General features: G+C 46.6%; 1 protein-coding gene across 1 annotated transcript in view; it reads right to left on the bottom strand.

Annotated features, from left to right (window-relative positions):
* Window positions 1-6,370, bottom strand: part of RIPOR2 (RHO family interacting cell polarization regulator 2) — a 61,935-nt gene extending 55,565 nt beyond the window's left edge. Inside the window, exon 1 of the mRNA XM_080580566.1 lies at window positions 6,206-6,370. Within this exon, the coding sequence (XP_080436692.1) occupies window positions 6,206-6,266 (61 nt within the window). The 5' untranslated portion in view covers window positions 6,267-6,370. The remainder of the gene's footprint in view (window positions 1-6,205) is intronic.
* Window positions 6,371-15,213: the final 8,843 nt, after the last annotated feature.

The following is a 15,213-nucleotide window of genomic DNA, read 5'->3' as shown; positions in this document are numbered from 1 at the left end:
GCTCCTTGCATTTAAACCAGAGTGAGCCAATGTCATCCCCCTTTCCTATCTGTAAATTATGCAGCATTAAACCTGTTGTGCTGAGCATTTCCTAGCGGGTTTGCCTCACCTGTTACCCTGTTATCATTTCTCTGCTCTTAGATGGCAGGTCTGAGCTTTGGAAATGTTGCTTGACATTCTGCAGGGCCTGACAACACCCCTACCATCGAGAAACCAGCCCACCGTCGGCCTTGTGGTGCCTCGGCGGCCTTGCCAAGCGCCTGGCTGCTCCGTCCTGCCCCTTTAATTCACGTCCTGGTGCTGTTTTCTCTCGTTTTTACTCACAGCCTTCAACCCTGCACTTCCTGAGCGGGTTGCTCTGTGTGTCGCGCCCCCGGCGCAGCAGCCACAAACCTTTGTTTTCAGCACACACACGGGCGGAAGGCTGCTTCGCCGGCAGCGAGCTGTGCCCTGCATCGTTAACGGGGTGGCGTTGTTTGTGCCATCAGCTTGCTCCGGGTACACATCGATTTTGTGACTTTAATAGGGGGACTGGATGACAAAACCGAACCAAACCGAACCGAACCGAACTGAACCAAACCAAACCAAACCAAACCAAACCAAACCAAACCAAACCAAACCAAACCAAACCAAACCACCACCACCACCAACAAAACAAACAAAAAACCCTTGTATTTCACAGAGCTTTGTAAGGAAAGTATCTAAAAAATGTGAATAAAATTATGGAAAGGAAGGCAGTTTTTCTTCAAGCTTTGATGAGACACTGGTTTGGAAAGCCTAGAAGGTCGCCTGAGCACCACCGTCTGTGGCCTCTCTCTGGCTTGTAAGTACCTTCCTTTTTTTTTCTGAGGGCTGGTTAAATGCTGCTTGTTTATTATTTGACCTGTTTTTTCCCTTCCTGTTGTTATTAATAGTGATCCAGAAATATTGCCGACAAATGCAAACCAAACAAGTTGCCATCCAGACACAGAGAAAGGGGGAAAAAAAAAAAAAGAAAAGATCAAAGACCTTTAATTAAAAAATAGGGAGACAACAAAGCAGAAAGTGCCTCTGATTTCAATTATTTTTTAATTTCAGGCCTGAAGGACTCAATCATCCCTGCTGCGACGCCCTGTTAAAAATAGGACTCCAGCTGCCCTGGGACAGCTGGAAGCAGGGCGGGCTGGTGTGGGGATGTCCGGGGTGGGGACGGGCATCCCACGCCACCTCCTCGCACCCGAAAAGCTCGAACCCGCCTGCACAGCTCTCTGCCTGCCCGAGGAGCAAAGCCCCGAGCAGCAGCTGTGCGAAGCAGGTGAGTATAAACCGGAACAGGCGGAGCTGTGCCATGGTGCGTGGCCTCCTTTCGGCACTGCCCTCCAAGTGGGTCTGTCTGTGTTCCTGGAGAAACATGCTCAAACCTGAGTTTATAGGCCAAACGCCTCGTATTAAAATCTATCTAGTTCAAGCCAACACCGTTGCCTTGGTGATGAAGAGTGGGGACTTTTCCTTCCCCTGCGCCGCAGTGAGTGTGCCGCACGCCTTCTCCATCACCAGGCACGTGAGATGAGCTGAAAGGACAGGTAGGGGTGGAGGTGGGCTGCAGGACAAGGATCCCTGCTCTCACAGTGACCAGGGGAGCACCCAAGACTTCATCCTCATTTTTCCCTAACATCACCAGCTATGCTACAGTAAACCAGGAGGTGCACGTGGCTGTGAACAGTAGCTACATTTCATTTCAGCTAAGCCTCAAAGCTGATCCCAAACCCTCACCTAAAACTCTTCTCTCTCCTGAAAAGGGAGGCAGGCTTCAGTGGGATGAGATGTGAGGAAAGGTAAGGGTGGAGCAGCTGCATAAAAATATCTGTAACAAACCACAGACTAATTTCTATCTGTCCTCTGCATTTCCAGGTTAAATACATTGATCGTTGCTAGCAAAATGTCTGGACCCATTGCTTGCAGTGCTGAGCTGAGAACTTGCAAACTGCATGGATGTCTCTTTACTGATCCATGAGCTCTGGCTGTGCCAAGCCCCCTGCCCTAGTCCCATGGTGTCATGCCTCCCATGCTCCCATGCTTGAATCAGCATGGTGATGAAGGCCATAAAAGATGTGAAATGTATCACTGCCTGTACTTTCAAGAGGCCAAAACATTTTTTTTCTCTGAACTTTTTCATAATACAGCTGTGAGCTGCTGCACAATGGCCAAGCTGCAGACAAGAGGTAGTTGTGCTCCACTGAACCTAAGCAGAGTTTTTTTGCAATGTCTCCATAGACACTTTGAGGGAGGTAGCACTATGTAAGTGCAAGGGTGTTATTAGAAAACAAGAAAATTAATTAGCAGGTTTTCTTTGTGGATGAGCATTTTTGAGCTTTGAATAGTTATTGCAGGAAGTCAGCCTGATTTTTTTGGGAAGGTATGATGTATGCTATACTCAGTCACACCCAGCCCTGTGCCTTGGGATTTCAATGTACAGTAAGGAAAAACAATGCTATGGGAGCATGAGTAGACAAAAATAGTGACATTATTGATAATGCCACAGATAATACAGACGTTTCCTACAAATGTTTCTGTATGCATGTTGGAAAATACCAGTGCCAGCTAACAGTACATATCAATGTGAAAATACTTTTTTCCCCTTACCTTTCCCAAAGGAGGATTTTAAATGATAGCTTTGAAGAGAATTATCCAAGGAGCTCTCTGTTGATTTCAAAAACCACTTGAAATACCACAGGATTTCCAGAGAACTATGAGTTAATGCTCTGTCACTAATGGTGTGGCAGCCTGGCGGTGGTCCTGGCCTCCTCATGGAACAGCTGATGTAGGAGTCATATAAGCAAAATTAAAGGAGATGGAATACAACCCGTGGCACTCATTAGGGTTTTATAGAAAATAATTGTGTTGATACTAAACTTGGACTTCTGTGAGAAATAAGACTTGGTACTGCATGAGAGCTTGACTAAGAAACTTGAAGTGGGGTAGATCAATTTTGGGCATGCTGGATGGGTTAAAAACAAGTATGAGTGACAGAAGTAACCCAGATGAAGAGTCATCAAGGATGACTAGGTTTAGTGAGGACCTGCACGGATTGGGTCTGTCCCTATGGGGTTTAACTCTATGCGCATGACCTGAAAGGGAACTTTATGTCATGACTGACTGAATGTGTAGATGGCCCAATGCCTGGCTTGGTAACTGGGAGAAAACACTACTGAGAGAGTGAGCTGATTGATCTGGTCTTAGTATGGGCCGGTCTGGGAGTGAAGGATATAGGCCATGACTATGGGATAGTGTTAACCACGTTCTGAGAAATTTTGATGCTGAAAGACTTGAGGATTATAGAGGAAAATCTGATGAGGAGGATCCTCTTATGTGATGCTGCAACCCAAAGTGACTCAAGAAGTCCTTCTACCTATTAATTGATCCTTGAAGCAGCCCTGATGTTATGTGTGTATATGTATATATATATACACACATATATATATTAAGAACAGATCATGTAACTTCTGGATTTGTCACTGGTGTAGCAGTCTTGGAGAAGACTGCTCCATGCTGGTGTCCACATCCCCAAGAGGATGGTTCCAAGTACATCCATAAAAATGCTTAAAGGATTAAAACTCACACTTTATGAAGAAACAGTCATCGACAGCAGTCTGTTTGACAAAGGGCAAGAGTGGTGTGATCACAGCCTGTGGGTAATTATTAGGCACACACCTACAGCAAGAGCAAGTTCTTTGCTCTCCTGGACAAGAGGGCAACAAACTCCAAAACCAAGACAAATTAACACCAAAAGTAAGATGTAGCAGTTTTTAACTGTGACAGTAGCTAACCACCGGCACAACTTAAAAAGGTGCATGGGTGCCACCATCCATTTCCAAATCATGCCAGATGTGAAAAAAAAAAAGAAAAAAAAAAAAAAGAAAGCCTACACCCTTAAAGCTATGTTCTGAAAGTCCAAGCTGGGCACCTGAGAAGTGGCTCCATCTGGCCCGAAAACCCACAGCCAGGTCTTGGCGGGTGTGTACATCTCTGCAGCTTTAAGTTTCAGGTGTCACAGCTTCGCATTCCCTCCGAGGCACCAGGGAAGGCGCACCCAGCTCCCAGCACTACCAGATTTAGCAAGGTTCTGACAGAAATAGATTTCTTGTATAGTTACACAATGACATGGGTTTAATTTCCCGTCTCAACCTAAGCACGCTTAAGAGCACTGGCGCTGGCACAGCCCCCTGCAGGATTAATATGTTGAGGGGAACGTGGATGCTGAGCTGTGCTTCTCCTCCCCCTAGCTGGGCGGATGAACATCTTACCCTGGGTAAGAAGAGCAGGTCCACCCCCAGCACGGGTGCATCTGCGTGGTCTCAGGAGCTCAGCTGAAGCACTACAGGGGCCAGCAGAGGATCCACACAGGATTTTGGCAGGCTGGAAGAGGTTCCCACGTCTGCTACTGCCCATTTCTCCCCACCCTGCCCTGTAACCAAAGCAGGCATCGCTCCTCCCCGCGCCGATCCCACCCAGCCCAGGGGAGCGAGCTGGGCTGTCCAGGGTCAGCAGTGCTCTAGAAATAACAGCCAAAAACATAATGTTGGCCTGCTGAGCTGTTCAGGAGAATGGAGAGAGGCTGAAGGGAAGGCAAGCGCCGTGCCTTGTTAATCTGGGGCTTCCAGCTGGCAAGTGTGGGAGCCAGCACTCTGGCCGGGGGAGAAGCTGGGGTGAATTTGTCCTCAGCCGCATGCAGGTGGGTGGAAGAGGCAGACACCAGCTCGTAGGCTCACAGGGTGAGTCAGGTTGGAAGGGACCTCGGAGGTCATCAGGTCCAACCTCCTGCTGCAAGCAGGGTCATGGAGAGGTTCCAAAAAATGTCCCTGCCTTTGAAAAGCCAGACTCCTCTATTACTGGGTCAGCCCTGCCAGAAACATGCTAGCTGGGAGGCTGGAACATTTCTTGGGTGCTGTATCTTTCCCACTAGATAACACAACATATATGTCAAATGACCTGCACACTTCTCTCTCCTTACCTCCTACATTTCTGATGAAGAGCATAGACTACAGGTTGCAGAAACAGCAACGAAGCCTAAATCCCACGCACAAAATGCCTATGTCGAATGGGAGCAGGCGGTGAGCTATCGTGAAAGGCGGCTTCCACCTGTGTGGGGGCAAGCCGCAGGGAATGCAGCTTTCAGTGCAAGTTGGTTTGCCCAGTGGTGTCAGCTCCTCCCTGGCCTGTTGGGATTTTTGCCTGAATGCAAATGCTCTGACCTCTCCTTTCTGCAAATCCGTTGCCCTTCTGAGCCAGGACTGTGTCACAGGGCGAGGAGCGGGGTCATATATACGTGAGAAATGTATTTGAACACAGACAGTACATCACTGAGGCTGCTTTCTTTTCTGCACTGATGTCTTTCACTGAGGCTCAGATAACTCGATTTGGCACCATTCACGGCTAAGTTTTCCATACCAACCGCAGCTGAGCTTTGTTTAAATGAGGTTTGCTGAAGCTGTGCTGCGAGCGAGTTTAAAGGTTCACAGTCTCTGGAGCCGATCCAGGCGGCTCTTTGTGCCTTCAGCTCCCTTGGAAACTGCCAGGGGCCGGGGGAAGATTTGCATGAGCGGGCTGTCCCCCAGCCTCTGCTTGAGTGCAGAGGGGAGCAGCAAGCAGCGGCAGAAATTACACATTGTGGGCTAGGTCCTTCTCCTCCGGACTGCCTTATCTCACTGTCTTTGCTATTGTGGTCTAGTAGTGCTCGAAACACGTGTACGCGGCGGCACAGGCTGCAAGCAGTGAGCAATCGAGCAGAAGCAGTTGTGGGGATGAGAAACCCTGCCCCATGTTGTGGTGGCCGGAGAGGAGGAGACTAATTTTGCTCAGAGGATTTAGGTAGGCAGGCGCCTTTAGCCCCGACTGCTTTAAGGACAGCTGCACCTGTGGCGCCGAGTGCCAAGCGTGCTGCTTTGCAGCTGCCGTAGCAAACATACTTGGTGGCCCCCCAGCTTTCTTCTTCTGCAGTCAGCTCCTCACTGGGGAAGCAAGCTGCTGAACAATGTGGAAGTTGTTGTTATTGTATCTGGCGTGCCCTTGTTCTCCATTCTCTCAGGGGAAAAAAAGAAAGCCTGGTCAACCTGCCACTTTGGAGCCCACAGAGAACTTCAGATTTACCATGAAATACCACCAACGCTAGAAAACTGCCCCTAGCCTGCACAAGAGAAATATTAGTTGAATAAAAGATGATTTTTACCTTCCCCAAAGGCATCATCTTCTTCTCTGGGTGCAGTCGGGTCTTCTTGGGCGTGCTGCATTGCGGTGAGGACGCAGCTCGGGGCAGCAGCCAGAGCTGAGTGCCTGAACCGGCCCCTACGCTACTGAGAGACTGTTTCCTTTCACCAGTTTCCTAAACGTCGTGGTTGTAACAGCTTCCGCATCTGCTCCGATGAAAACAGGCTCATTCATACGAGTAACGCTCCTTGTCGTAACCCACAGCCCCTGAGGTGGGGCATCCTCCTTACTGCTGCAAGAGAAAGGAGAGGAGAGGAGAGGAGAGGAGAGGAGAGGAGAGGAGAGGAGAGGAGAGGAGAGGAGAGGAGAGGAGAGGAGAGGAGAGGAGAGGAGAGGAGAGGAGAGGAGAGGAGAGGAGAGGAGAGGAGAGGAGAGGAGAGGAGAGGAGAGGAGAGGAGAGGAGAGGAGAGGAGAGGAGAGGAGAGGAGAGGAGAGGAGAGGAGAGGAGAGGAGAGGAGAGGAGAGGAGAGGAGAGGAGAGGAGAGGAGAGGAGAGGAGAGGAGAGGAGAGGAGAGGAGAGGAGAGGAGAGGAGAGGAGAGGAGAGGAGAGGAGAGGAGAGGAGAGGAGAGGAGAGGAGAGGAGAGGAGAGGAGAGGAGAGGAGAGGAGAGGAGAGGAGAGGAGAGGAGAGGAGAGGAGAGGAGAGGAGAGGAGAGGAGAGGAGAGGAGAGGAGAGGAGAGGAGAGGAGAGGAGAGGAGAGGAGAGGGGAGGAAATCCCATAGTTAGGCTTTCCTGATTCACTTACTTTGGAGCTTTACCAAGCCTAAAGACCTTTCTGATGATCAGGTGAATGATATAAAAACACCTGGAGCAAAACCTACCTTGTGTCAGTAATAGGCGCGTTATTTGGACATCTCTGTCATTGCTGATTCTGGACCACACCAGCCCTCTCACTGGCTGTGTTTTCTGAATTTTATAAAGCAGGTTGACTCTCTCCCACTGGGTCTCTCAGTTTATGAGAGGACTGTGCCCACAAACTAAATTACTCTAACCTTACACAAAAATACATTTGATACTCAGGTAATGCCTGAGCCTTGGATAGTCCTGCTGGCTCCATGGGGCTGCTCACGTGTTATTCATGTGCATGTGAATGCACATACAGGTGTGGGGCCTAAAACTGGTAGCCTGTAACATCTCTGCTATCAGCATAACTCAGTGGACTGAGCTTTGATTACCCTGTCTCGTAATTGCATATGTCACCACACCCTTGAAAGTGAGATTCCCAGCACAGCGGTGGTGGTCGCTGCAGCTTCCAGTAGATGAGTCACAACCAGATATGAGATCATCCCTAATTAATCTAGGTTTTTTATTATTTATCTATTTTTTAAAGCTCTACCGCTGGGTTTCTGCAGGGCTGAAAACGGACACAGCTGGCCAGTGAGTGGGAGAGAAGACTTGGCTTTGGCCCCGCTGGACAGGCTTGGGGAAAACACTTCTCATTAAACTTCCTCCCTCACCCTCTTTCCTGTCCAGTCTGTCCACAGCAATTTCTTCAGGTGGGGACCATCTCTGATGAGGTCTGGTGGCTGCAGCCTATCGCGCTCCAGGGGAGCATCCCTCTGCCTCAGTGAGGCTCTCCGGCCTCTTGAGTGGTGGGAAGTAAATGAAGAAAGGGGTAAAAAGAGAGAGGCATCACTGTGGGATGCTGAGAGGAAACAGAGCAGGAGAAGGGATCTGTAAGAGAGAGGAGAGAGATGTCACAACAGGAGTAAAGAGATGGAGAAGTGAGAGCAGAGAATAAGCACTGATCTGGAGAGGGAGGATGGCACCGCTGTGGGTGTCCCCAGAGCACACATGGGGACAGAGGTGGAAGTGCTGGGCTTGCAGGGGTGGTGGGAGCCAGCCGTGAGAAGGCCGCTGGGGGTAAGGGAAAGGAGAAGTGCAGAAGGAAGGGCAGCCACAGGATGTACCTTGCATTAAAGCACTTCCTGGCAAGAGCTGCTCCTGGCAATGGGCGGCCACTGCCCTATCATTTCCTTGAAACAGCAGGAGGTGGATGGGAGAAACCTCCAGCCCTGTAAAGATATGGGGTGCCATGGAGCACATCAGCTTCTGAGGACCAGGGAGGGCCAGAAGAGGCTTTGCTGATCTTAATGAGTTTTTCCAGGCTCGATTCAAATAAGTCTTAAGGTGAGCGATGCTGCACATACAGGTGCAAAGCACTCAAACCCCACAGCCAGCCTCACAGGAAGAAACCTGGAGAAAATACTCTGCTCACTAAAATACAAATGCTAACTTTTCTGTGCTGCCCTGGAATGGGAGCTCATTTAGCTCATTTGTAAATTGGGCATTGGAAGTTTTAGCCATTTACTGCTTCCTTCAGAAAGATGAAGGAGCGAGCCACACTATCCTGGCAATTGTGGCAGTTCCCTTTTGTGCTGCATTTCCCTGAGACTTAAAGTTATTTCCTTACCCACTGTTTTCCCTCAGCCTCTCCGGATGCCTGTTACCTTGACAGCCCTTTTTTCTTTTAGTTTTGGGAATTAAAAGAAATCAAAAGCTGTCCTCTCTCCCGAAAACAGCTGTCACCAGAATGAGCACACCAGCCGGGCTGGTGATGAATGGTAATGACTCAGCCTCCATTGCTAATGCACAAAGACGAGTCGCTTTGATTTGTTCCCGTTTGCCACATCGGTTCCTGATGGCAGCCTCACCTACATCGCCCGCAGCATGCGATGTTCCTCCCGTCCCTGAGGGGATCGCCGTGCTCCTTCCCTCGAGGTGGGATAATTCGGCATGGACAGAAAGCCCTCCTCGCTGTGGTGCCTGGCCCCCTCCTCCCTGCCTCATCTTTGTGTCTAAGGAGGTGTAGTTTTGCCCTGTGGGTTTGTGTGCCAATGTCTCTGCTGTTCACCAATCCCAACCATCCAAACTAATGAAGTGGCTTCCTCCCAGCTTTATTTTGTAGAACCTCAGCTTTTCTTCTGCCCTCTGTATGCACAAGAAGTACTTCTGTCTCGAGCCTGTTGAGCTGTTTCAAATCCCAGTAACTTTTCTTTTCACCTGTTGGCTAATGAAGCCCCACTCCACACCCAAAAAAGAGAAAGACAAACAACCTAATCAACTCTGCAGTCACTGTAAAACCCTCATGTATGTGGTTTTCATGTAACCACATCTGATGCGTGCTATCAGAAAAAGCCACCACCCATCCTCTAAGAACCTGTCAACAAAGAGTGGGGGCGACAAGGGCAATGTCAAAAACAAGGGTGGATCAAGCACGAGCAAGCAGCCTTTAGAAAAGCTCTTTTTAAATCGCCCTAAACCTACTCCTCTTCTCCTGCAACTTTATTTAAGCAATGCCCTGCTCAGCAACCTGTCCTGCCACCCCAGCTAATGGGAGGTGCGTAAGTTGAACCTCCACGTGTCTGCTGTTCTGAGAGCCACGTCTTCTCCAGAGGAGAATTCTGGGTCTTACTAGTGTCCTCAGGAAAGGACACTGGCTCTGAGAGGGATGCTTTAGTCATGTGCTAAATACGGGATAAAAATAACCATTTAGCACTTGCAAAGAGGGCAGAAGTTGCATCGTGGTTAACGTGCAGCCCCAGAGAGTGGAATTATGTACGGTACCACAGTGTAGACAGGAAAATTCCCTTCAGTGGTAAAGGGCTGGGTTCTTGGACAGCATTTCTACCGCTTTGTAGGTGGTCTTCCCGAGGAAGATATTTGCCACACCAGGGAAAGAAAATATTTTGCATTTGTGGGGTTTGTTTGCTTGTTTGTATTTTCTACAAGAAGTATGAGATACAATACCAACTAACCTGTATCAGACTGCAAAGCTGAGTGAAAACAAGGATTTCTGACCCAGGAGAAAAATCCAGTACTCTGGCATTTTATTTGCAAATACAAGCCATGACATTTTTTCTTTAAAAAGGTCTAAAAAAGTATGTCATTTATCACTGTTGGATGGGGTTGTTTTAATTCATCCGTATGTTAGATTACCAACATGTCCACAAGCAGCAGGAGAGAAGGGTTGGACCTGGGGTCTTCAACAGCATTTCTCTATGCACATCCCCTCCTGCTCCATTGCAAGGGAAAGGCCCAAGACAGAGCCAGGTCCCAAAGGGTTTGTTAGTGCTCTGTTTTGTTATGGAGCTATCAAGGGGTGAAGATTGCCCTAGGGGGAGAACCTACACAGCAAACAAGGAGAAAAAAGCAGGAGGAAGGCAGATGATAAAGGAAGGGCAGGTGACCCTAAGGTTGTAGAAAGTATGAAAGGGCCATAGGAAAGGTGTTTGAGGGTAGTTATTGGTCAGCTGTGGAAAGGGAGTGCTCACATGGGCTTAAAGTACCTATATAAACTTTGCTCTGGATGTTGCTGCATTGTCAGTTCTCGTAAACATCCTCCTTAGAAACCTCGAGGATTGAGTTACAATATCATGTCTAGTTGTTAACTCATTTGCAAGTTACAGGGACTCCAGGGACTTGGATTATATTTAGGCAGTCTGTGTCAGTGACTGACTGAGCTTAGTATAATTTTTTCTTTGCCAAACTTTGAAACTTTTTACACTTTTTTTTTTTTTTTTTAATGGGGATATTCAACTCCAGAGAAAACTTGGCAGAAATGCTCCCTTTTACTGTGAGGGAGAAGAGCCAGCAGGCCAGGACAGTAGAAGACACTGCTGACTCCACACAGCTTTACAAACTTTAGACCTGTGCACAGCTCTTCATGAGGTTACAAAACACACACCATGTATTTTGGAAAACTGAAAAAAGGGCAAGCTCCGGGAACTGGTCACCCACAGGAAAGGACAGTGATTTATGAGGAACCCTGCACTGCTTTAGACAGTGGAGATAAGTGTATGAGCCAGGAAAACCAAACTCTTGTGCCAGGGAGGTTATGGCGCCAGTTTGGGATGCACCTTAACACACTTGAAATCTGCAAAAGTCTTGGTGGCTAAAGAACTATGTGGCTCCCTAGCCCAGCCAGTGCCCACAACTATCTCAGACACCTTGGTTTCAGGTCTTAGGGGGATGTCTGCTCATCATCTTGCAGTTGCTGCCCCAGCAGACATTGCAGTGAGCAGAAACCATGACGTGTTGTTGGTGCCCTATTTTTTCTCTTCATGTGCCCCCCACGTTGCATGCAGTGAATCTGTCACATGCCCTGGAGGTCACTTATATGTGTGCCCATTCAGGTGTGTCACTGCAGGTCACAACACCTACCACATCCCACCAGCCCCATCAAAGATAACTTTGGCTTTCTTCTGCTGCTCTCTTACCCCATTTTTCAGTCAAACATCACTTGGCCTATGAAAGTAAATTACTACCTTCTCAAGGCAACATACTATTTCAATTTGAAGGGAGAAAGCAAGACAGCCTGGATGAAACCCCTACAGAATGAGCATAACCTGGAAAATTGTTCTCAATAAGAACAATTCTTAGAACAAGAACCACTGTTCCCAGTGGTTCGTTATCAGAAAAGAACATGGCTGAGTGTGATTTTGCAAGGCTCAGCCTTGGATCTGGAATTATCCAATATACTTTAATACTGTTGATGATAGAACAGATATGACAACACTCATCACATTTGCCTGGCTTCCCAGGAGTGTACATACACTAGAGGACAGAATAAAAATTCAAGCTAATCTTGACAAACTGGAGAAGTGGTCTGGAAAGAATTAAATGCAATCCAAGAGAGAGAGAGGTGAAGTACTGTGCTCAAACAAGAATAATTAACCTCACAAATGCGGGCTGGTAACTTAAGTAGCATTTTGGATGGGTGGTTGCTTAAGTAGCATTTTTATTTATTTTTTTCAGAAAAGAGGCCAGATGTCAGTCAGCTTTAACACCTGAAAACAGCTGACAATGTGCCATCAGGTGTGATCAAAAACAAACATGAAATAATTCTCTCACTGTGGTCTAGGTCAGCAAGGTCTCTGACAAGGTAGGATACCATCTTCAGGTATCTCAGTTCAAGGAGAAGAGGGACTATTTGGTGACAAATTCAAGAAGAACAACATCTGATCAGAAGGCTAGAAACCTGGAAATTAAGGAAAATATAGGAGAAACCGGAATCCCTTTGCTGGAGGGAGAGAAGATTGAGACAGATAAAAGCACTTCTGAAGACCTCTTCTCAACCTCTAGAATGTACAAGGAGTCATGGACATAGACTGCTGAACAGAAGCAAATTTGGTAGGAAACTAGCAGAAACTAGGGAGAAGCAAGTTAGGAAAAAGCTTTCTAACAGTAAAGGCAGTGAAGCGGCAAAATAGTCCTTGAGTGAGTCAGTGCTGAGTGAATCAGAACTGCTTTAAACTTGCAAAGCATCTATAGAGCTTTGAAGAACACAGTAGACAAGTAGCTATCGGGAATAATATAAGAATAGCTGATTTTGCCTTAGGGAAGGGTGGTGGGAGTAGGGGATCTCTTGAGGTTACGCTCAGTGCTATTTTGATAGAGCAGTTATTGAGTAATGCTCGATTTCTACTTGTTGGCTTCCTTTCTCAGTGACACTTAGCTGAGAGCTATGTTGTCCCACTGCTTGAAGGGTTCAGCATATTCCAGTGGCTTGTGGTTGGCATGGGAATATCTCTGCTGTTTCAACTAATTTAAGTAACCCTATCAACTTTGCCTTTATGTAAGAAATCTTCAGATCTTGTTCTTCTGGATCTTCACTCTTTCCTCCTAGTTATTTTCATACGTATTCCTCTGTGATCTGGTGAGGTCATTTTCATCAACAAAGGATACATGATGGATTTTTTCATCCTTTGATGATTAAATCCCATGGGTTTTTCTCAGAAGCATTTCAGATTGTTTCCATAAATTGTTAAAGAGAAGCAATCTGCATACAATAATAACATGCAAATTATCTGATGCTACCACCAGCAAAACCAATAAATATGCTCAATTCCTGTAAGCATCAGAACCTTATTTCACAGTAAGGGTTACATATCAGCCATGTAATCTTTCTACCAATGCAAACAAATTCTAAAATCAACCAAAGAGGTCTACACCATACTGCAACGCTGTTGCCAAATCCACAAGATTTTCCTAATTTTCTGTATCATAGCATTTCTTAATCAAACATTTTTGCCAAATGCTAATTTTCTTGGGGTTTGGAGGAAATACAGGGGAAAAACTCATCTCATTGTTCAGCTACATGTCTTCCATCTTAGGCAAGGTAAATTCCAATAGATTAGGGCTCCTTTTCTCACCTTCCAGGTAAACTATGAGAAATCAAGTGAAAGCCCTGGATCATTTATTTTGGACACTTAGGTCACACTGTCGAACAAATGGTGTCCATAGATGAATGCTTCTCCCTCACATTAAATTAAATCAGTTTTGGGGCCCTTACTGCTATTCCTTGTGCACTCCCCATTTCCAGTTTCTCCAGCCATTGGAAAAAGTTCAGGAATTAGCCTTCTTCCTCTGCTTCTTTCAGCTCCAACCAGCACAGCATGCTGCTGCTGTGAGATGTTTTTTCACAGTGCTGACCCCAGGCATTTTCCAAGACATTTGTATTTTATTTATTTATTTATTTATTTATTATTTATTTATTCTGCCAAAGGAATATTTAAAGACATTTTGTCATATTCTTGCAAACCATGGTTAGGATGGGCAGCTTTGGTTGGGTGATGGCTCAGACCTTGCCTGTAGAAGCTAGAAAAAGTTGCATTTTTCTAAGAGAGTCTGACCTAGCCACTTCCATCACAAGGCCACTGATGGTCTCAAGTCTCAGCATTTCCCCTCTTGCCCACAATGCATTTTTTAATCAGTCTTTTAAGATGCTATAAATGACTGGTTAAAATGACTGGAGCTATCTTGCAGAGCACCACCAGCAGGGCCTGGCAGATGTAAGAAATTGCTGCTGGTTTCTGTGAAAAGGTGGTTATTCCCAGGCCATGTGTCACTCACACCTGATACCGTGATCCCAGGGGCTCTGAGCATTTAATTCCAAATTCTGTGGTAAAGCCAAGATACATTTTATATATATATATATACTTCTGCAGTTGCTTGTTCCCTCCCGTGCATTGTAGGTGACCATGGCACAGTTAGCTGTGTGGTTATGTTAAAACCAAAGCACGGAGCTTGTCTTGGTTTCAGAACAATAACCAAACACTGGTCTCCAAAGGTTGGATAAGCTCTCCTATATTGCATGTAGTGAATGTGGTAGCAGATGAGAACTTTTTTTAAGTACTCAGAGTTGAAATGAGGATGTTCTGTTCTGGCTCTCAGCCCATTTTTTTGAGAACTCTTTCTGAAAAATGTCTCTGCTTTGTATTTGCAACCTCTTGGTACATCGGTGCCACTCTGGGATCGAGTTCTCCGAATAATTGCAACAGCAGGATTTACTTCTCTCTTTTTTTTTTTCTTTTTTTTTTCTGCAGCCCCAGAATAAAAGCATCTCTGAGAACGGAACCTGTGGTAAAGGAAACCTCACCGCAAGGCATCCCCACCCTGCTTGCCTTCCTCCTTGAGCAAGACACACAGGGCATGCGCAGGGCTGGATGTGCACAGGGCTCTCAATAGCTCTCCTGGAGGGATTGCTTCATTTTTACTCCTACAAAGTAGGACAGAAAAGAGGAATATATATTTTTTTAGCAGTGCCTCACTTTTGCTGAAGTGATTAGCAGCTCAGAAATGGTGTAATGATCACAGCAGAGGAATTTAGCATTTGTGTTTTTTGTTGCTTTTAAGTGAATAATAACACCTCTCCCTTCCCTTCTACCAAAAGATTTGGTGACCACCAAAGAAAGAAGTGAAGACCCCTGTCCATATCTTTTGGGAAGAAATGCTGGAGTCTGAGTGGACAAGCAATGGTAATAGCCATAGAATGAGGAACTCCTCTTTGAATGAGGAACTCCCTGAAATCGTGTACGTGCATCTGCAATTCCGTACCCCAAAGGTACAGTAGTTTAAGATAGAACATGAAGAACAGCTTTCCCACCTTCATAGGATGGATTAGCATGTACTTACACTGCCTTCTGTTGACCTTGGTATGCTGAATCGAATTTCACTTGTAAAATGCAC

The sequence above is a fragment of the Anser brachyrhynchus genome, assembly GCF_964034855.1.
Source record: "Anser brachyrhynchus genome assembly, chromosome: 2".
Taxonomy (NCBI): Eukaryota; Metazoa; Chordata; class Aves; order Anseriformes; family Anatidae; genus Anser; species Anser brachyrhynchus.
The sequence above is the reverse complement of the archived record's forward strand: the minus strand, read 5'-3'. Positions and strand labels throughout refer to the sequence as shown.